The sequence below is a fragment of the Dermacentor variabilis genome, chromosome 9, assembly GCF_050947875.1.
Source record: "Dermacentor variabilis isolate Ectoservices chromosome 9, ASM5094787v1, whole genome shotgun sequence".
Taxonomy (NCBI): domain Eukaryota; kingdom Metazoa; phylum Arthropoda; class Arachnida; order Ixodida; family Ixodidae; genus Dermacentor; species Dermacentor variabilis.
In genome coordinates this window covers 145,306,701-145,329,167 of record NC_134576.1, presented here as the reverse complement: position 1 = coordinate 145,329,167, position 22,467 = coordinate 145,306,701, and the positions used below count along the sequence as shown (strand labels likewise).

General features: G+C 48.0%; 1 protein-coding gene and 1 pseudogene across 1 annotated transcript in view; both read right to left on the bottom strand.

Moving 5' to 3' along the window:
* cno (adherens junction formation factor afadin) overlaps positions 1-22,467 on the bottom strand; it is a 185,087-nt gene that overhangs the window by 82,891 nt on the left and 79,729 nt on the right. Inside the window, exons 11-13 of the mRNA XM_075669816.1 lie at positions 19,408-19,760; positions 11,988-12,215; positions 898-1,071 (exon numbers count right to left, since the gene is read on the bottom strand). Of these exons, the coding sequence (XP_075525931.1) occupies positions 898-1,071; positions 11,988-12,215; positions 19,408-19,760 (755 nt within the window). The remainder of the gene's footprint in view (positions 1-897; positions 1,072-11,987; positions 12,216-19,407; positions 19,761-22,467) is intronic.
* Positions 14,779-18,161, bottom strand: LOC142557910 (uncharacterized; annotated as a pseudogene).

The window sequence follows — 22,467 nt, the reverse complement described above, 5'->3', positions numbered from 1 at the left end:
TATTACTGAGAGGACGTCCCTCTGAGAGTGTTCGCTATTGCTAATAGCAATAAACGTTGTTACCGTTGACACCGCTGGTTGCCTTATTCGTCTGAACCCGGCGTAGCCGCGATTCCCGCGCTACGGGTTGGGAGTACCACGGAGCAACTGCGTGGGGCTAGATCCGGAGCTCGCCTTCAGCCCTAGCCGCAGGCAGAGTGGAACCCCCACATTGCACACAGCTGAAGATGAAATGAGAGTGTGAGGTAAATGACTAATGTGATGCAATTGAATCTTAAATTTCTCCGATTCAAAACTTGCAGGCATGCCTTAGTGTTGCAATAAAAAAACTGTTCAAGCTGCTTGACTGACATTTATCATGCCATGTTTTGTGTAAAGCCAAATATTCCAAGGCTGTTGAACTTCAAAGGAGGGAGAAATAAATTTTTCAGAAGTGTTCAGCATATGCGTTAGGACTTTGTTACAACCACCAGCAAGGGTCGTTAGGCATATGTTTGCTCCTTTGCTCCCATTAACACAGCCTGTCCCCACCCAGTGATACCCTTGTGCTTGTGCAATGGGCAAAGCAGTGCTGCTTGTGAGCTGAGAGCAAAGGTGAGGAGATAATGTCGAGCAGCTTGCCCGTAGCAACACTGCTAACATTAGATTGCATTTCATCTAAAAAATCATGTATCCAAAGTGCATTTTAATTTGACAGGATATCTCAGCTAATATGGAGAGTTCTCAATGATCTATGTGCTGCACTGTCACTTTCACTGGATTGTGAGTCACTGCTGTCCCGGCAGGAGCACGTTCAGCATCTCTCAATCGGTGCCCAATTGAAAGCCACATGACTGAACACACCACATTTCAGTATATGAGAACAAGTAGCCTAGAAATTAACATGGAGGTCCTGACCCTTGCAGCCACAATGCTCAGCCCCATGCCCGAAGGGCTTTTCTTGAGAGTCAGCGTGAGAATACGGGGACCGAGGACATCCTGGTCACACATGTAGATGGTCCAGTGGCCCAGGGAAGTGGGCTGCAGCGTCAGCCGACACAGGCCAGCAAGGCACAGGGGCTGCAGAAACTCCTGCGAAGTGAAACAAAACAATAATTGAAACAGTGATAGCCAAAATGGGCACTGCTTCTGTGCTTCTTCAGTCTTGAATATTCCCACAAATGAGCAGGCACGCATTGTCCTTTTGCAGGCAAAATCATTATTGCTCTTTCACACGCTTTTCCAGCATTGCTGGAAGGAAGTATTATTATAAATTAGATTTAATAAGCAAATTCAACCTAAATGTACAGATGTATATGCATGTTCTTGTGCTAATTTTGAAAATGCAATTAATTTTTGTTGTGGCTCAAGTAATTAACGGCATCTGGAGGTTTCTTTACTTATTAAGCAAATTCAACCTAAATGCACAGATATATGTATGTTTTGTGCTAATTTTGACAATGCAACAATTTTTTTTGTGGCTCAAGTAATTAATGATATAATTAAATGTTCATTAGCATGTTTTGGTGGAACAATATATATTTACTGGCCAGAAAGTTATAATTATTGCATGAGTGGAAAGCAGAATGTATAAGGATTGCAGTGCTGCAAGCAGTTTTCCAATCCAACAAAATATAGCAATTTAGCAGCTCATTGAAGTTTAGTGTTTACAGCACAGCTACTAATAAAAAGAAAAGAAAGCAAACAAAAAATTATGGAGGTAGACAAATTAGAATATGCTTGCAGCACTTCAAGGATTATTCATTTAGCTGCCTGTAGCAAGAAAAAAATTACAGCTGTAGCTGTCCTACAGATTCAGATATTGTTGCTCTGAACAGGCAGGGTGAGTAAAAAGCTTGCTTTGAGAAAATCAAGAAAGATGAAAACAGGTCGATTTATTCAATTATATTGTAAAATCTTTACACATTACCAGCTGTAACTGGTACACAGTCAGTTTGAAAATTGTCGCATGTGCGGCGTTTTTTGAGGGCTGGATGCATATTTTCAGCTGATGCACGCGTTTGAGCTGAAACTTTCAATCGCGGCTGATCTTTTTCAGCCATGCGATCACTGCATAATGAGCTGGAGTTGAGGCTTAGCTCTTGTATTATAGATGCAGACGCTTTGACGCTACCTGCATTATATTTGGCACTGCCTCGGCCACAGCTGCCTGTATGGTGAACAGAGAGCCTCTGCATGGCGATCCTTCGGTGCAAGAGACCAGATAACTGAGTGGAGGCTCTCGTTGCTGTTTTGGGTCTTTCCCCTCTGGCACCTCTCAAGAAACTTCTTGTTACTCAAACGCTCATAAATGGGCAGCAAGGCCTGGCAAACATGAGGGGGCAGGTTGCGAGGATGTTTTGGTGTTGGCTCACCCCTAGCCTCTGCAGCATTTTGACGGCACCACAAGTTGGGACCTGTTGGGCAAAATGTGTGGTTTGATTCAAAGTCATTGGAGGTGATATGATAGTAAGTCGCCATCACTGCCTTATGCATGGCATCCACGTCTCCCTTGTGTGTTTTTAGCCGCCATCCGTAACATGAGCTTAGTCTTGTAATAAGGTCTGCTGTGAGCCGACCCTTCCCACCGAGGCTCCGAAGGCCAGAAGCTTTGTTTTTGAAACAAGCTTGTGCAATGCCATACCCATGCGTTTTTGGACGTGGTTTACGCAGTCCTCCGTGTCTATTTTCAAACAACCGTAAACAGTTTCCTCTTGCAGTGCAAGATAAGTACGGCTATTCCCATCACTCAATATAGTGGTATAACGGAGGTGGTGCCATTCTAGGGACCTCTTGAACAGAATGAGGGTGGCCTTCACTTCCATTTCTCCCGATTTTTTCTCAGTATTCTTCTGGCACTGGTGATTCTTCTTCCAGTTTCCATAACCAGGATCATATTCATTTGGGCCCTTCTCGCATCCCATGCAGAAATTAATACAACGTAATCTAAACAGTGTGGGGTTTCTGGCTCTCGTGGAGTTTTTCGGGCTCTCGCGGTGGTTGTGTGGAGCCTTTGCGTTGTGTTGCCGGGGGCTCCGTGTCCCTCTCCTCCTTGCCTGGACGGGGTGGCAGCGGGTCATAAAACACTGTCACTCTGCTGTCATCCCGCCCACGGGAAGGTCAACAGGCTTTCCCCATTGGCCGACATTTTGGTGGGATTCGGGGCCTGCTTGCGTGCATTCCGGGTAAGCGCGCGTGACGGGCGCCCGGGGAGACCACATCGGGGCGTCTGAAGGTGCGTACGTGTTCCTCTCTGCCGGCGGCGGCCCCCTTTGTCCGCCGCCGGCCGATGGTTACTTCGGCTCGTCGGGTTACCGGCCTCGGCGGGCGCGTGCACTCTTCCGTCGTCTCGATGTCCTGAGGCAGCGTCTGCCGATCGTGCCCCCGTCTGTCCGTCTGTCATTTCTTTCTATTTCCCTTTTCTCTGCTGTGGAAGCGCGCGATGGCAGGCGCTGACCGAAGGATAGGCAACTTCTTACTGCTGGGGTTCTTTATTCTTTGTTCCTTGTTTCTTTGTTCTCTCTCTGTCGCGGTGCGCCGTTAGTGGCCACCGGCGACCCTTTGGCCATGTTTTGTGTCTTAATTAGCTTCAGATTCGGACGTGATGTTAAAACGTGTGTTTGTATTGAGTCGCAGTTTAATAAATGTACCTTCTGGCTTCTTGAGAGCTTTGCCTAGGGTCTCCCTTGTTGCGCGCGCGGTCTCGCCTTCCCCTAAGCTGGGGCCGGTGGGGGCGCGTACGTGCGCAGCTGCACGTCGGCACACGGAGCGGACCGGAGCAGATGCGGACGCGGTGCCCTGCACGCATGGCGGCTCGGAGTGCTCGAACCCGCGGTGGTCGTCCGGCGCGTGCGGAATCGGAGCATGCACGCCGTGAGCGTTGTGAGGGGACCACAACAGAGACCCATATAAACAGTTCAATTACAGCGCCGACGCCGGTGTGCGAGGTGTGTCCGCGGGTCATCCACGACCCATCGCACGACATCGTGATGTTCCCGGGATTGTCGAGACAATTCGCTGTAAAATTCGCGAACCGAACGCGTACACTCACTTGTCACCTTCCAGGCAGCACAATTGGCGGCAGGAGTCACATTTTGCTTCACGTAGTGTTGCCACGTCTTCGTGTGAAGTCCGCAATGGCTAATGTTCATCGTGGAAAACACATCATTGAGGGCTGTTTGCCGGTTTCCCATTGCTTGCATTGTGCGAGCGGCGAGAACGTTCACAGGGAACGGGTTTCATTCTTGTTCACCGCATATACGTGGCAAGCTCCACGTTGACGTCACATCACCACAGTTCCCGCAAATAAGAATTGACAGAATCTTCGTATTCGTGCTTACCTCTGACGATTTTCATGACCCCGCCATTGCATACCTTGCACTTCATTCGCGCAAGCAGAATGTTCATCGCATCTAAACTTACTATAGTAAACACAGTCCCATCAAGTGGTTCAACGGGTTCAGCTGCGGCATCGCTGTTATCAGTCAGAAGATCTCACTTCCTTTCCGTCATGGGAGTGGACGAAAGCCGCTGGAGCTTTTTTTGGGTTCTTGTTTTGCCCTCTTCCAATTATGCAGGCTTCAGGAACTTTGTATGACGACGAACGTGACCTTCGCACGGTGACAGGCTTGTTAGGCCTAGGCCTACATTGGCGGTGTCAACAGACGTGGGTGCGGAGGGGGCCGCGACGACTTCGACATCAGGCTCTGTCGCACTACACTTCTTGAAGTTCTCTATAAGTGCACATCGCACCATTTTTGCACCAAACTTATTCCTTGTATGAAATTTCTTACGGGCCATCGTGCAGTACGGTGTCACTTCACTCACAATGACTTGCCGCTTGGACAATATGGCGAACAGCCGACCGCGTGGATGAGCATGATGCAGAAGACGTGAAAGGAATCCCGCCAATGGTATGCCTAGCACAGGTCACATGCGCTAAACAACCAATAAGGGGCTGCACTGGGACTCTCTTTTGGCGCGGAAATTGGAGGAAGCCAATGGCAGCATGGAGCCGTAGTTGGAGCGAATCTTAAGAAGAAAGATAGCTCTTTCAAATGACACCAAGATGTCTGGGCTCCGATGCGTAAAATGGCAGCTGCGCTTTGTGAAAAAAGCACCGTTTTTGCAATAACTTCGGTTTAAATTCTGCAGGTATCGACAAAATAAAGTGATTTTGTGGCTAAAATATTGATTCAAGAGTCGAGAAACATTGTGTAGTTGCGGAACAATAGCTGCAGATTTCAAAAATTCAATTTTCCAAAAGTCGACTTTTTCGTGATTTCTTTGTCCAAAAGAGCCGCATCTCTCCTTAAAAAGGGTTCTCTACCACACATACATTTTCACATATCAGTAGTGCAAGTTCACAACATCAAACGCTTATCATAGCTGTGGCTGGAATGAGCGCAAATTGCCCAACCCAATGCATACATTAATCCTGAGGTGCATGTTACACAAAGAAACAGACAGGTGCAGACATGATGGCAAGAAAAATAAACAAAGCGGCGCATAATACAGCACACAAAAATGTATGCTAACTCCTAAGAACTTGAACAACAGTTTGAAAAAGAGAGAGCGAGAGAAACGTTTATTAAACGAAACAGTGTCCCGAGCGAGGCCGGGTATCACCCTAAGGTGGGAGGGCTCCTTAGTCCAGGAACCCTCTGGCTTCGACTGCCCTCTTGGCCCTGGCGACGAGTTGTCGTTGGTCTTCCAGGTCCCCGAGGGTTAGCTTGGCCTCCCAGGTTTCGAATAGGTTGTTTGCTTCTATTGCTCGTTTTGCGTGCGTTTCTGGTTGCATTTCGCTGCCTTCCTGCCACGGGCATTCCAGGAACAAGTGTGCCAGAGGGTCGGGCACGTTGCAAAGTGGGCAGAGGTAGCCGTGGAGCGTCGGGTAGAGGCGATGCATTATCGTTCCGTGCGTGTATGTGTTACTTTGCAGGCATCTAAGAATTAGGCTTTCTTCTCTGTCGAGTTTAGGGTGCGGTGGAGGGTACACTCGACGCTCGAGCCTGTAATGTTGCAATATGGCCGAATAGTTGGTGGGTACGGCCTCCGCCTCTTCTGTCCCGGGTCCGAGAGCGCGTGGCGAGAGAGGAGCCCGGCTGACGTGCTCGCGGGCAGCGGCGTGGGCCGCTTCGTTCCCCTCTAGTCCCTCGTGTCCAGGTACCCACGTTACGCAGGTGTACGGGAGCGGAGTGCTTCGTCCTTTTAGTATCTTGAGTGCATCGGCCGAGATGCGGCCCCTCAAGAAGTTTCTGCAGGCGGCCTGAGAGTCGGTGAATATAACCGCTGCATCTGTGCATGTGGTGGTGGCGAGAGCGATTGCCGCTTCTTCAGCTGTTTCCGGGTTGCGTGCCTTGATGGTTGCCGATGCTAGCTCGGAGCCTTGGGAGTCTACGACGCTCAGAGCGTACGCGTTTCGATGCGAATACTTGGCCGCGTCGGTGTAGCGGGCATTCGGGTCATGCTTGAAACTTCGTTTGATGGCGTTGGCTCTAGCCTGTCTTCTACTCTTGTGATATATGGGATGCATGTTGCGCGGGACACGTGCGATGCAAATGCACTCTCGAATGCCCGGTGGTATTCGCTCTTTTTTGTTCGTGTGTGCGACATACGTCTCGCTGTAGTCTAGGTGCCGGAGTACTGATCTCCCTGTGGGCGTGAGCTTGAGTCGTTCCAGCTGGCTGTTCTTGTGCGCTTTGGCGAGCTCTTGCCACGTGTTGTGGACGCCCATCTTAAGGAGACGTGATGTAGAGGCCATGGCAAGGAGTCCCAGAGCGAATTTGATTGCCTTCCTTATCATGATGTTCAGCTGTTCTATTTCAGCGTTCTTTAAAGCCAGGTACGGCGTGCCATATGTGATGCGGCTGGTGAGGAGCGCTTGTATTATTCTTAGAGTGTCTTGCTCCTTGAGCCTGCTTCTTTGGCTTGAGATCCGTTTGATGAGGTGCGTTAGTTGCGAAAGGGTGCGTTCTAGTCTTGGTAGACTGGCAGCTCCCGATCCATCTTTGTGGATGTGGAGTCCCAGTTATTCGCATGGTGTCGACTTTCGGGATTGTTGTCTCGTTGAGTGTGATGCTGGGGTCGGGCTCTTCGTACTTGGGTGGTCGGCCTCTCGTTCTTGCATTCAGGACGAGGTGTTCAGACTTTTCTGGGGCGCAGCGGAGGCCGCAGTTTCGGAGATAGCTTTCGATGGTGTCGACGGCTTCTTGTAAGCTACTTTCTTGCCTTCCAACGTTTGTAGCTCTGGTCCAGAGCGTGATGTCATCAGCATACATCGCGTGACGCAGATCTGGTATGGTTTCGAGGAGTGGGGTAGCTCGATCATAGCTACGTTAAAGAGTAGCGGTGAAATTACCGACCCTTGCAGGGTGCCTCTGTTTGGAAGTATGAAGCTTTCACTGCGGATGTTGCAGATTCCGACTGTTGCCGTGCGGTCCATCAGAAAGTTTTTGACGTATGCGTAAGTCCTAGTGCCGCAGCCGGTGCCTTCGAGATTGTTGAGGATCGCGTTGTGGCTAACGTTATCAAAGGCTCCCTTGACGTCTATTGCCACTATGGAGTGTTTGCTTCGATTGTTTAGGTGATCTAGAAGGCCTTCATTTAGTTGTAAGAGTACATCCTGCGTTGAGAGGTGCTACCTGAAACCAAACATGGTGTCTGGTAGGTGGTCGTTGTCTTCCAGGTACTGGGTAATTCGGTCGTGCACCATATGTTCGAAAAGCTTTCCCGCGCACGAGGTGAGGGAGATCGGGTGTAGGTTCTCCAAGCTGAGAGGTTTGTTGGCCTTGGGGATCATGGTGATGTCCGAGTGTTTCCACACAGCAGGCAGTTTTCCTTTCTCCCAGCACTCATTGTAGTAATGGAGGAGAGCCTCAGTGGCCTGCTGCGGTAGGTTGCCTAGGTGTTTGTTAACGATCTTGTCTTTACCTGGGCTAGTATTTCTAGTAAGCTTGGATAGGGCTACGTGGATTTCGGCCTGCGTGAAGGGTCGGTCGAGTTCTGGGTTCGGTTTTCCAGAGTATTCTTTGCTGCAGGTTGACATGGTAGAGGGTGCGTCTCTGCATAGTTTCTTTTGTAGTTCTCGCAGGAGGTGTTCTTCTGATCCGGCGTGGTTGTGGATAAGACTGTGAAGATGTTGCTTCTGTTTCGCTTTGGTGGGTTCAGTGGCCAGGAGTGCGCGTAGGAGGTGCCAGGTCCTCTTCATGCTCAGAGGCCCCTGTAGCTTGTCACAGAAAGCGTGCCAGTTCTGCCTGACGAGGTGGTCCGCATAGTCTTGAGCCTGCTTGGTAAGGAGAGCGATACATGTTTTTAGCTTTCTGTTAAGCTTTTGTCGCTTCCATCTCTTCAAGAGGCCACTTCTTGCCTCCCAGAGATGTAGGAGGTGCGCGTCAACCGTGGGTGTATCGGCATCGAATTGTATGATCTTGGTGTGCCGTTCTGCTGTGTCTAATACATTCTTGAGCCACTCGTCAATGTCAGTTATGCTTGCTCCGGAATCGAGCTTGTCCCTGAAGGATTTCCAATCGGTTAGCCGTGCAATTCTGGTCTTGGTCTGTTTACGGGTGTGTGCTACATCAAATTGGAGAATATGGTGATCGCTACCTAAGGTTTCCTGGAGTCGACTCCACTCTGCCCAGGGGATGTCCGCAGTAAAGGTAAGATAGGGGTTTGTGTCCCTGGAGACGCTGTTTCCAATTCTCGTGGTCTGGAGGGGATCATTCCAGAGGGTGAGTCTGTGTTGCTGTGCGGCATCGTGCACTCTAGCACCCTTCTTTGTGGTGGTATGATAGCTCCATGCCGTGTGCGAGGCGTTAAAGTCTCCCACTATGACGAGTTGGTGTCCATTCGTGGATTTCCTGATTTCTCGTACAAAGTGATCGAAGTCCGGTAGCTGGTCGCGGGGCGGGCTGTACACGCTGGCCATGAATAGGCTTTTCTGCGTCTTTCGTTCCGGTAAAACCTCGATTAGGGCGTGTTCGATCTGGGTGTTCTCTATGTCATGTTTTTGGGCTGTCAGAGTTTTCTTCACCAGTATGGCAGTTCGTCGGGTTTGTGCATATGTGGCGTATCCTTGCAGTCGGACGTTCTGCGTGTTGGTTTCCTGTAGTGCTATGATGTCGGGTTGATTCAGCTTGACGAATTCTTGTAGATTGGCGTGTCGAGGGCGGTATGATCGACAGTTCCATTGCCATATGTGTATAGTTGAATGCTGGTTCTTTGCCTTGTGGTTAGGGATCGCCATCATTGATGGATTCGAATTCGCGTCAGCGATCGCGAGTGGGCAAGGCCGAGCAAGAGTCGCTGTGGCTGTTCGCCCGTGCCTTCTTCCGACTCGTGGGGCGCGAATTGCCGAGCTGTGCCTTGGTGATGTAGTTGTTCTTTACATGCGCAATAAAATTGTTGAGCTGCGGTGCGATCCCATCTATTTTGGCGTTTACCGTGGCGATCTTGTTTTCGAAGGTAGCGGCTGTTTTTTCGACTGCTGATTGTACAACTTTTTCCATTGTGGCGTGAATGTTCTTAATAAAGGCTTCTTGAAATATCAGGCACCTTGCATCTACTATGGCTTCAACGTCGGCCTTGGTCAACGTCGTTCCCGGCGCTCTGTTTATGTTTTCGAGCTCCTGGCATTTTTGATGCAGCTTCTCTGTGAGTTCTTGTTGTTCTTCGCATTTTTGAAGCAGTTTATCGGTGAGCTCTTGCTGTTTCTGTTGACTGCGGAGTAGCTTGTCTATGAGGTTTTGCTGGCTTTGCAATTGGCTGTGCTGATTCTGCAGTTTGCTCTGCTGGTTCTGCTTTTTGTTTTCTAGGACCTGTATGACTGCGGCTTGGGCCGATGCATCCAAGCTGCTCGTACCACCCGAGTCGCTCGAGCCGCTTACCGCGTCAGCGTAGCTCGCGCGCTTGACTGAGCGGGAACTTGAGCGCGAAGCACTTCGCAGTATTGGCTTGGAGCTGCTGCTTCTGGGGGAGCTGCTCGCATTGACACTGCTCGAGCTGGTGGCCGAGGTGCCCAGCTCCGGGAACTCTTCACTGCTGGAGCTCCAGCGGTTGTCTCTTTCTTGTAGTCTGTTAAGGCGCTGTTGCCGTATATTGTAGGGTGGAGGACTTGGCTTCAGTCTCTTCTTGCACTCTGTACTTGCAGTTTCGTACGCTTCTCCGCAGAGCTTGCAGGTCGGTGTGCAGTCATGGTCTTGTGGTTGTCCAGTCTTGCCGCATTTGTAGCAAAAATTTGGGATCGGTTTCGGACAGACGTCTTGGCGGTGTCCCATGTTGCCACAGGTGCGGCAGTACTGCACTGACTTGCGACATGGTCTGCAGCGGAAGTCTACGCTCTGGAAGATGATGTAGTAGGGAACGTGCGGTCCTTCGAAGAATACGACTGCCGCGGTCGACTGACTCATAATTTGGGCGTGAAGAACGGTGTATCGTGCCGGTGCTCGGATTCCTGCCATGAGTTTTGCGGTGCTTGTTCCGATAGAGTTTCCTACAAAAATTACTACAGGGAACTCTGGCGCTAGTGTCTACGGGAGCTGCAATGGGAGCGGTTGTCCCAGCATGGGAATTATGGGAAGTACATGGATTTGCCTAAACTTCGTCTTTTCGGCTTCAAACGGCTTTGTGACTTTGTAAACTCGTCATTTTCAACAGTGTATTGCGTAATAAATAATTAAATAAACATCATTAAAATTGCCCGACGGCCGGATTCGAACACAGGCACTCTAGCACAGAAGCCTGATATTGAAACCATTATGCCACGGACGCATGTATCGACAAGCGAATGAAACGCCCTTATGAATTTATCGCGGGCATGCCAGTGCCTTGAGACGCTTGGCGCGTTTCGATTTGGCCACCTGGACAAGCTCAATCGTTGCAATTAATAGCAATTGTACGCATTCCCGGCGTCTTCTGCACTTCGAAGAATATAGATTGCGTTGAAATATACGACAATAAGATTTATATAGCGAAATATACAAAGCCACAAGAACGTCTGAATCTACAAGCACGAAGATCAGACAAATCTATGTACTTCCCATCATTCCCATGGAAGGACAACGACTGCAGCGCCAGAGTTCCCTCTAGTAATTTTTGTAGGAAACTCTATGCTTGTTCCTGGTATGAGGCCATTGATGACGCCTCGGGAGACGTCGTCAGGAGTTCGTATGTTGCCTTTGATGTTGTGGTAAGTGCCTCCGAGCTGTATTCTGTTGATGCTGACCAGCATCTTTGAGTCTTCCTTGTCGGCCGTGCTTGCGATGATTAAATTTTCGATTCTCTGTACTTGTACGCATACTTTGTCATTGAAGTCCTGCTGTGATAGTCCACTCGCTCTACCGATGGCGTGCACGACTGCGACAGTATTCCATTTGGCAAGGTCGAGACTTGCCAGCGGGCGATAGACGATCTTAAAGTCGTCAAGTGGCAGGGGCGGCATCCTGGGTCTGCGTTGTTGGTGTGAAGGTGCTGCATTGGGCGTTTGCTCATCGGTTGGTTTTTTTGCTGGCGTCTTTGAATTCGAGGTGTCCTTCTTGGCTTTCTTGTTTTTTGTGATCCAGGCGCTTTCCACTTCAATTGTTCGGCCGCTTTCTGCGTCATAGTTCCAGGTACCTTCCCCGGTGTTTTCTTCCGTCCGGTCTGTTTGCATTGCATTTGCTTCATCTTCTTTCTGGTTTGACATTTCGCTTGCAGCAGCTGCCTCTTGGCAAAGACATGCAAAAATGATGAAGTAAAAACGAACTAAAATATTCCTTTTCACCCAAGTATGGGAATCTAAGGTCAAAACCAAATGGCTTCATAAGCAGCATTATTAAAGCAAAAACTAAGGACGAACAAAATGGCAACATAATTCGAAGTTGACATTTCTCTTGCTATCTTTCTTATTGCTGTTTCCAATCTTTAGGACAAGGTAACTATCCATATTAAAACATTTTTGTTTGGAGAGGTGATGATCAGTGGCAGTCGTGCGGCCTCACACTGAACTGCAAAGGGTAAAGGCCACCCACCTGCAGTCCTGGAGGTACGCCTCGCACAGTCTCGCACGAGTATCCATCCTCAGGGAGCAGAAAAGGCAGGGCCAGCTGAGGCTCCTCAGCCAGCTGCAGCGGGCGACCCTCCTGAGTGAGACGCGCATCTTCACCCTTGTGTGCTTCTCGCACCAGTGCTTCAATCAAGCCTGGGCCAACTTGATCACCAGGACCCAAGGGCTGGAACCGCTCTAGCAAGTGCCGCACCTGCCACATGAGGAAGCCAAAAGAATAGGTTCACAGTTTGTTTACGGAAGATATAAGGGTTTTCAGAAAGCAGGCACAAATGACCTCACCTTGCAAGGCAAGAATGTAAGCCGTCAAACTGCAATTGCCTAAAAGAAGGTGCTCAAGCTGTTTCTTGCACAAGCAATGTAAAGGCACGAGCGCTCAGCTGTCACATCACAAGGTGTTGTGATCCTCTTTCCTCGTCTTTTTAGCACTGCTGCCTGTTAAATACGGAGGTGCTACGGTTGGCGTCTGGCACCACGTGCGGAAAGAAGTTTCACCCGACCTTCTCTCGCCATGACTCGTCGAAAGGAGACGTGACTGCTCCTGCTACGGTTGGCATCCAACACCACGTGCAGAAAGGAATTTCTATCATCCAACCTTCACACACCTTGCCTCGTCGAAATGAAGCGTGACTTCCTAATTCGCCATGACTATTTCGAGTGTCTGCCGGTCTGACGGAAGCCCCGCAGTGTTTACAGGCCTCTTTTGTGTGTGTGTGTACGACTTTAGAGGGACCCTTTCTTCGGATGGCCAAACTCTACAGGAGAACTTCCACGAACCAGCTACGCGCACAAGAGATCGACAAGCGTCTACAATTCCAGGAGGCGGGTCGCGCTCCTCCTTGCAGCAGGCTCGATATAACCAGAGGAGGAGGGGCCCTCTTTCTGTGCCAGTTACGTGACGTCGACAGAAGCAAGATCCCTCCCACGATTGTAGAGAGCCTATTTAAGGGGCTCCGAAATGTACTTTTATTTACTTCATTCTCTTCTCATCATCTTTCATCTACCTTTCAATAGACCGTGCAAGTTTCGCACTAGAAATCATCTCGCCCTTGCTTGGTTGCCATGGTCTACCGGATGCCTGCAGCCCGCCGACACACCATGCTACCCAATAAGTAACGTCCGTGGAGCTTTGATAAGCAGGCGTCGCTACTACTCGGCAGCAGTATGATACGCTAGCCTGGAGTATGCAACACACTGACAGGTAGCGATTGTGATACGCAACCCTGGAGACCCCAACTTGGACGAAAACTACGAGATTGTAGCCTCTTCGTCCTGACGACAACGTTCGGAAGGAAGGTGTCAGGATTCATCACTGCATATGGTGAGTGCATGGCTTTTCTTCACTAAGGTAACACTTGGCTTTAAGTATTTTTTTTTAAAAGTACAGTGCAGTGATTTCTTTCTTTAACCATTGACGGAAGTTTTAAGTACGTCAAGGTTGTTATAGAGTGAAGAGTTAGCAGCACTAAGGGCAGCCATGAACTTGAAGGCACTTAAGAAGCCGGAACTGTTGAGCTCGGCCAAAGAGTTGGGCCTCCAAACTGCCGAATCAAAGAGGAAGCCGGAAATCACTGAGGCGATCGAAGTGATCGGGGCAGACAAAGATGAACTGAAGGAATGCCTAGATAGCACTGCAGAGAAAGAGGAAGAGCGTAAGCGCCTAGAGGAAAAAGCAGAGCGCGAGCGGGCAGCACGTGAAGCCAAAGAAGAGCGACCGTGTAGCACGCAACGCACTCGAAATGAAGCGCCTAGAGATTGAGCTTCTGAAAGCCCAAAATAGTGAAAGACCTAGCAAAGAGGCACGTGAAAGCGATCGCAGAATGACAAGACTTGATGGCACCCTACACAGTAGGAGGGGACATAGGTCTTTTTCTGGTACAGTTTTCTGGTACAGTTTCTGGGCTGACATCAAAGACACGGTCAAGCTCCTTCATGACAATGCCCCCAGCTACATGTCCTTCATCGTTACCAACTTCCTGGCCCGGAGCAACTCCCCGGTGGTCCACCATCCCCCTTACAGTGCCGACTTAGCTCCGTGCAACTTTATTGTTTCCCTGACTGAAGAGAGCGCTGAAAGGAAAGCATTGGGAGACCATAGAAAATATCCAAAGGCTAGTTGGTTAGTTAATTCGGGTTTAATGGCGCAAAAGCGACTAAGGCCATGCCGCGCCAGTCACAAGACAGTATAAGATCTAATGTGAAGGCAGCAATAGTTGCGTTACCTTGAAGTCGATGTAGATAACCGGTTTCATCTAAAAACTCGAACAAGTTAGTGAATGGCACTAGTGGATCATCGCCCAATTTTAAGGCAGGGTGTAAGGATATATGCAAGTGATACAAATTTTTAAATTTGTTAAATGGGTGGATGTCTAATTTTCCCTTTATTAATTACCTCTCTCCACCTTGCGGGTTTCCACAGAACTATTTCGTCAAACTCGTGCCTTCGCTTCGAGTTCACAAATTAGACTTCACCCTGCCATCTGATAGCAGCCTGGTTAGCTCAGATGGTAGAGCGGCTGCCCCAGAAAGGCAGTGGTCCCGGGTTCGAGTCCCGGACCAGGACGAATTTTTCTTCAACTGCGAGGCTTTGCTTTCAAGGAACCTGTATGGGTTTCCTTTGTAGCAATTGCTACGAATGGGTGGATGTCAAATTTTCCTTTTATTAATTACCTCTCTCCACCTTGCAGGTTTCCACTGAACTATTTCGTCAAACTCTTGCCTTTGCTTCGAGTTGTTGACAAAGTCGACTTCGCCCTGCCATCTGATAGCCGCCTGGTTAGCTCAGATGCAGTGGTGGTCCAGCAATTTCAAGTTTTGGAGCAATTTTTGGAGCAGAAAAATGTCCATTCTGGAGCACTTTTGTATCAGAACAATAATTCTGGAGCAACTCCGGAGCAGCACGAACAGAATAAAGGAGTCACCCAGAAGTGGTTGTTATTAATGAGATAAGGTTCAGCCATGTGTAACTAAGAAAAAACAAAGGTATTCACAAAAAACAGTGACAAAAACATTTTATTATTGCTGGCACTGTCTTGCAGGCGTGTTCAGTCAAGTGTACTTGAGTCCAAAGAACACGTTTACTATAACCATTTTTTTTATGTCGGCACTATCTTAACACTTCTTTGATTTTTTTACGAACTCATCAAGCTCGCGAAGTGAATCAGCAAGGCTGGAATTTCCTTGTTCCAACAAAGCTTGACCTCGTTGCACCTGCTCCAAGCTTTTGTTCTTCAAGCCAAAAGAAATAACTTCTTCGGCCCTCTTTAGGGTTGATCGACATGATGCAACCTTTTCTTCGAGTTGCTTCGGGACCGTTTCACATCACAGTCATCTCCGTCGTCCGCTGAATTCTCAAGTGTCTTTCTTTTTAGTTCCACTGCTTGGCTCTGAATTCTTTCTGCGTACCTGGCTCGCGCTCTTTTTACGTTTTGAAGAAACTGTGGTGACAAAGGCACCTTCGTGGCATCGCTGCCGTATCTTCTTAAATATGTCTTCACATGTCGTAAGCCATTGATGCTCTCGATGGATAGTGAAGCTCGACTTTCAAGCATTCGTTTGTTTTGACTGGAGCCACGCTCACTGTCAGCATTGCCGTGGGGTAGAAATAACAGCGCTTTTACCAGCTTTGAAAGAAATGGATACTTAATTTCACCAGCCGCACTCTTTTGTTGAAACAGCTTTGACCACCGATCATATATACGGCCTTCCGCAAGGTGAATTTTGTTAGCCAAGTCACATTTGAGCATATGCCACTCATCTACTAATCCAGACACTTGAGTACTTTGGATGACTTGTGGAAGTTCGCAGACGAGCATTCGTAAAGAACGCACTTCGGCATCTACCCTGCCAAGCTCAAGTCCTAGAATACTTGCACTTGGAAGAACTTTGTTGTTCAGAGGCAATATCTGTGTTAGGTCCTTCGAGCAAGCTATGTAGAATGCCCGTGCACCAAGTTGCAATCGCTTTCTTTGACTTGCGTCCCACACGACCATAGCTTGCTCGGTGTCCGCACCAACTTCGCGTTTCATTTTCCACTGTGCGGGGTCCTCCACATTGAGAGCCTTCAAGTCATCTGCACTTATGTTGATGTAGGCTTCGCTTCGCAAAAACCGACTGAGGATTCGCTTCCCTAACGACATCATCTTCAAGTGAAGCACATGCAGAAGTGGTTCTTCCCTTTGAAATAACTTCTGGAAACCCGAGAAAAGGTCTGCACAGCACCTTTGCATACAGGGTTTTGTCTGAAAATGCAAAAGAAAGCTTGTTGTGCAGGTTTTGAGCTTCCAAGCGCCGTCCAGGTAAATCATCCTTGCGGAAGTATGTCTGGAGTGCTTGCAACTGCTCCTGTATGCGACAAAGAGGATCTTGAAGCGTCAACCAGCGATTTGAGACATGCCTAAGAAACACGAGAAGAAATTCCTAGCACATCTTGGCACTCCTTAATGCCTTCGCTACAGACGGCACCCTTAAAGTAGTAGTAGATGCTTCGCACAAGCTCTTCGACGTCCGCACCAAATGCCTCCAGACCCTTTGAAAAGACGTTATGCACTTTGTGCAAATTGCAGTGGCCAATATCCACCAGGCCTGACGTTGTGTACTTGTCAAGTTTGTTTCTGACGCTTTTCATGACATTAGGGCCATCGCTAAAGAAGCAAATAAGCCCTTGGTTCGGAAGTTCTGTCAAAGGATCTTCAATGCACTCAACAATTTTCTCTGCAGTTCCACGTCCAAGATGAAATGATTGTAGGTGGTCAACAACCACTTGTTGCTGCTTGTTAGAAAAGTACCTTACAAGTACATCCAGCTGCTGCACCCTTTGCTCGGGTTTCGGGGTTTCATCAACCATTATTGAGAAGTAGACATTTGGGTGGCACAGTTCACTTATTAGTTGAGATTTGAAGTAAGGACCAAGCCCATCAGAAACAATGCAGGACAACTTGGTCCTGTGACAGCTGAACCCCTTTGCAACCTGACTATCTGGAAACATGCACTGGTACATTTCTGTTGCTGTGTCTCCCCAGGAAAAAGGTACAGAGTTGCAGACGACGGACATAGCAAAAACGGCTTCTGCTTTCATAACTTGATCTTGGACAGATATGCCAGCTGTCCTGTGTGAGAAGTCCAACGTAGTTTGCACTAGCTTCAGTGGCTGCAGGTTTCCATTTTTGTCCCTGTGCTTTGCAGCAAATTCAACTCATTTTTTCATTGTTGCATGGCGTTTGATGGCCGCAATTCCATGCATAGCACATGAAATGACTGTATTGCAGAGCACACAAATGGCATCTGTTTCTTTAGTTCCCTTTTTGCGCCACACATTAATGACACCATTGTTGGAGTCCACTTCATTGAGGATGGATTCATTAAATTTTGTGCTTCTTCGCCCTAGAAAGACAAAACATTAAACTTTGCGTTACAAACAACAGGATCACACGTTTCAATGAAGAAAATAAATAATTCCACACTGAGCATGGGTTCCCATCAAGAAACATTAGCCCGATATAAATCCCCTGAAAAAGAAAAAAAATTGGAGCATCTGCGTGGAGTCTTGCTAACGGACACATTAACGTTCCTCTTTCGATAGCCACGAATATGCAAGCGCATGTTAAAGTGCAAACTTCGAAACCGCGAATGGTTAACTCCTGATCGGCGAAAGAGCGCAAATGTGAACGTGCCCCATTTCGATACTGTTCTATAGACGATTCCCTTGGTCGTTAAACAAGGTTCCCACTATACTCGTCTGATTGTGCATGGAAAGACATTCGGTGGTGACAAAATGCGTATTCTGAAAGCTCAATATGTCCGCGTAAAACCTGTTTCACATGCAAGCATCTGAGCGAACGCGAGAACGCGCAGCGTGAATTGCTGGAGAATTTCTGACCTGTTGAAACTACGCCGCTCTGCCAAAATTACAAGCCGATTCTCGCATTGCAATTTCTTACTCTATGATTACACAACTCTAACCTGAATAGCTTAAATGGTGTAAATGTATTTCATTTTCACTTTAACGATAATGTAGCTTCACGTTAATGAAACTCCAAAGAGTGCTAACAAACTGCCCAAACAAAGAATGACAAGCCACGCCTGCGCACACACGCCACTTATATCCCACAAGTGCAGAAAATTACTTACGCTTGTTCATCATCAGTGATCCCACGAAGAACTGATAAACAAACGGTGTCACATAAACCACAGCCGCGCTCACAGTAGCACGAAGCGCGGAATTCCTATGCTGAAGGTCGCACTTGCAACGCTGCCTCGTTTCACGTGTTCGTTGCGTTAGTGTGGTTAGAGTCAACTCTAGTTGCGTGAATGAACAGGTAGTAGCTGCTAAATTCTACCACGGGCCACCAGCGCACTGGGTTGCCAACTGCGGAAACGTTTTAGTAGGTTTCCAACTGAAAGCTTGAAAGGTTCCAAAAATAGCTGTTTTCCCGCGACCGTGTTGTCTTTTTGGCACAATATTGATCAATTTGCCGCTTTTGGAGCAGAATGGCGCAGGAGAATGTAAATGTATCAGAATGGCGCAATTGGCACAGCTGGAGCACCACTGTCAGATGGTAGAGCGGCTGCCCCGAAAAGGCGGCAGTCCCGGGTTCGAGTCCCGGACCATGCCGAATTTTTCTTCAACTGCAAGACTTTTCTTTTGAGGACCCCGTATGGGTTTCCTTTGTAGTGATTGCTACGAATGGGTGGATGTATAATCTTCCCTTTATTAATTACCTCTCTCCACCTTGTGGGTTTCCGCAGAACTATTTCGTCAAACTCTTGCCTTTGCTTCGAGTTGTTGACAAATTCAACTTCGCCCTGCCATCTGATAGCCACCTGGTTAGCTCAGATGGTAGAGCGGCTGCCCCGGATAGGCGGTGGTCCCGGGTTCAAGTCCCAGACCAGGACGACCAGGACATACCACGGGTTTCCAAATATATTCCGGAGTATGTGTAATGACTGAAAAATAGCGTTGAGGTCATGAAATAGCACACAGCTCAGGAACATAAATTTTAAATCCTTTCTCTTCTTTCTTTTTCTCTAGCAAGACTACATTTGTTCATGTGGATCGATTTTAATGCGCCAACTCTGGAAGCAATGTTCTTACTTCACATGCATTAACTGTAAAGCTGCATGCTACTGCAGCCTTACAGTAGCACGCATCATTGCACTTGAAAAAAGAAGGAGGTGATGCCAACTTCACTAATTTATTCCTTAATGCAATGTTCAGCGACTCCCCCCCCATCACAATTATCACTTGCAGCACTTACATTCTAGTCAACTTCGTGCAGCGCTGTGCTATTCATTGGTGCCAAGTGATTTCGCAACACGTAGATGGCTCAGAACAACTGACGAACATAACACGTATGATGGCTGAAAAAACCCGTTTGTCAAAGTACCTGGACAGAATTAAGCTTGAAGCATGCGTCGGCGAGCAGGGGCAGGTCATGCTGAGGGTGGGCCTTGGGTGCCGCCAGCAAGTGAGCTGCTTGGATGAGACGTGCAAGGTGGCAGTCTGCGGCCAATTCCAGGCCCTGTTGTTCAGCCCAGGCCACTAGATGGGCCAGCCTGCGCTTCAGCAGGGCACCTGTTGGCCGGCAAAGTGGAGGGCGCCCATGCAGGAGGAGGCTGTTCAGCAGCCATGCATTGACATGGTGGAAGAGCCAGGAGAACAGCTGGATCGTCAGTGCTGCATTCACCCGGCAGCGTCGCAGCAGGCTCATGCTGCTTGCCAAGACTCCAAGAGCCTCACCTGCACAGAGATGCCGAGGTATGGAAATAAATGGATAGGACACGAATTCATCTACAATTTGACACATGCCACAGTGACCAGAAGTGAAGGCACCTGTTAGCTATTTGCTGCAGCAAGTTAGCAAGTCCTCATATTTGGTCAGTCTTCCAACGATCTTAATAACCCCTACACAGCAATATCAATATCCAATCCTCCTCCATTCCATCAACATTGAAGTAAATAAGACGTAAAAGAACACTGAAAAGATGTATAGCTTTGCGACTTGCAAAGCAGGCCTTGCGCACATACTATATAATTTACTACTTGCAAGCTTGGGAGCTCTGTTTCATGCTACACAGAGCATAACCTACTGTAGGTCATGGCGTACAGAAACTATTGGCTGCAATATCCCACACGACAGAAAAAGCTGAATTTGCATTGTCCAATGCAGGCGTTGTTAGATTGAAAGGTGCATGCCACACAAATAAAATTCTTACATTTACAGGAAACAAGCAAAAACCACACACAAGTCACACTGGCCACGTGTACATGAATGTGACGGAAGCGTATTGTATTACCATATCTACCCACATAATGATCGCACTTTTTTGTCAAAAAAATTGCCGCAAATTCAGGGGTCATTACACTGGTTAAATTTCTCGCGAAAAGAATACTTTTTTTTTTCATCCTGCATTTGCTGCGGGATGACAACAAGTCAAATAACAGGCGGTTGCCAATGTAGCAAGCAGTGCGGGACACCAAAACAAAAATGGCGGCCGGCGGAGGTAGCCGAACACGCCGAACGCGTTTTTTTCTTTTTGTGAGTACATTATGCACATTGAAACAGTTTCTTCCGCATCAGTAACGAATAATAACATTATTATCGGCAAGTCTGCAGCAATAACGTAGCCATGTCCACTTTGAGGGGACAGAAACAGAGATGGGCGTGCTTAGCTGCCAGTGACACATGGTGGGTGTGTTGCGGAAACTGCGGCATTTGTCTTCACCACTATCCTAATACGGCACATTTCCGCTATGAGTGGGTGAATACCTTAGCTGTGTTACAAGCGTCGGCGCATGAATAGGGTACACTTCTAACGTATCAGTGTACAAGTGGCTACTATCGTTGCCGCTCGCGATTTGTTGCGTGCCCATGAGCGCAGATGAGAAGAATTGAAAGGCGCCTTTTTTGTTGTTGACCACAACCATTAAAAAGCCTTCAAATAATTAAGCCAAGGCAAGTTTGGTTGTAGCTATTTTTTTTTTCCTGGAAGTGTGGAAAGTGATGAAAGGAATAAAATGGGGCACCTGCTTAAGTATGTTTGGTGCATGCAGACCACATGGTATGTTTTGAAGAGTCTTCGCGTAGCATTCAACAGCAATCAACAGCTGGTGAGCGCGATCATTAGCTAGACTTGGCACACGATGTATCACTGAGGAATGTTCAGGGTGCGATCATTACACAGGAAAGAAAAAAAATAGAATTTTGATGACAAAATTCAGGGATGCGATCATTACGTGAGTGCGATCATTATGCAAGTAAATATGGTAATTTCCAAGCGTATCGCATCTTACGTAAACGTGTTAATTCACTAGAAAGGGGTATTGCATCAAATGCGCCAAACAGGAGTAGTTTGAAATGGAAAATGTATTTCCGTGGCGCATGTAAAGAGAAGCATACCATATTAAGAACTATGTGAGTGCATTTGCTGCGGGATGAATGAATGAATGCTGGCGTTTTACGTGCCAAAGCTATGATTTGATTATGAGGCATGGCGTAGTGGGAGACTCCAGATGAATTTTGACCACCAGGGCATCTCTTTACGTGCCCCCAATGCATCTTTTCACCCCCATCGAAATGCGGCCAGTGGCCGGGATTTGGTCCCACAACCTTGTATTTAGCAGAGCAACGCCACAGCCACTAAGCCACTGTGGTGGGTGTTCACTGTGATATCACCACTGGCTAACCAACCAGTGGCTGCCACCGCACTGCAGGACATCAAGATGAAAATGGCAGCTTACAGAGCAGGCTGCATGCGATTTCAATTCATGCATGCGTACATTATGCGTGTTTAAAGGGACACTAAAGGTTACCAGAAAGTCAAGTTAAAGTGATAAAGCAATGCTCTAGAACGTCTAAGGTGTCAATATAATCGCGCGAACAGAGCTTTAGTAACCGAGAAATTGAGGTAAATGCACGACACGATTTGAGACCCCCCAGCGACATTCCGGTACTAGCCCGATGACGAAAGCACTCCTCATCATAATTTATGTCACTAGTACTCAACTACTCGTATTAAAAAGATCATTTCATTAGATTATAAGACTGAAGAAAATGCTACCTGTCTACTTCTATTCGATTCTAAGAAAAAAATAACATTTTGACGTTACCCTTGAGTAGTATGGGTGATCGAAAGGTTTCGTTTTTGCTCGACTTCGCGCGGCGCACGCTTTGGAGTTCCGCGGAACTTGGCCAAGGGCAGTTGCAGTGGCAAATACAATGCTACTTATCACTGTGTGCCAATGAGTGAACCTCTCCGTTCGAAGTGGTTAAGAGCCATACCTCTGCCACAGTGCGCTGGCAAAGAGCCGAAAAATCACGTAGTGTGCTCGCTGCACTTTCATCCAGAGGATTACGAGTTCAACGTGGACTTACTGAAGTCGCGTGAAGTGCCTTTCAAAGCAGGCCGTCGTCGTAGTAGTACGTAACGACGCCGGCAGCGTGAGC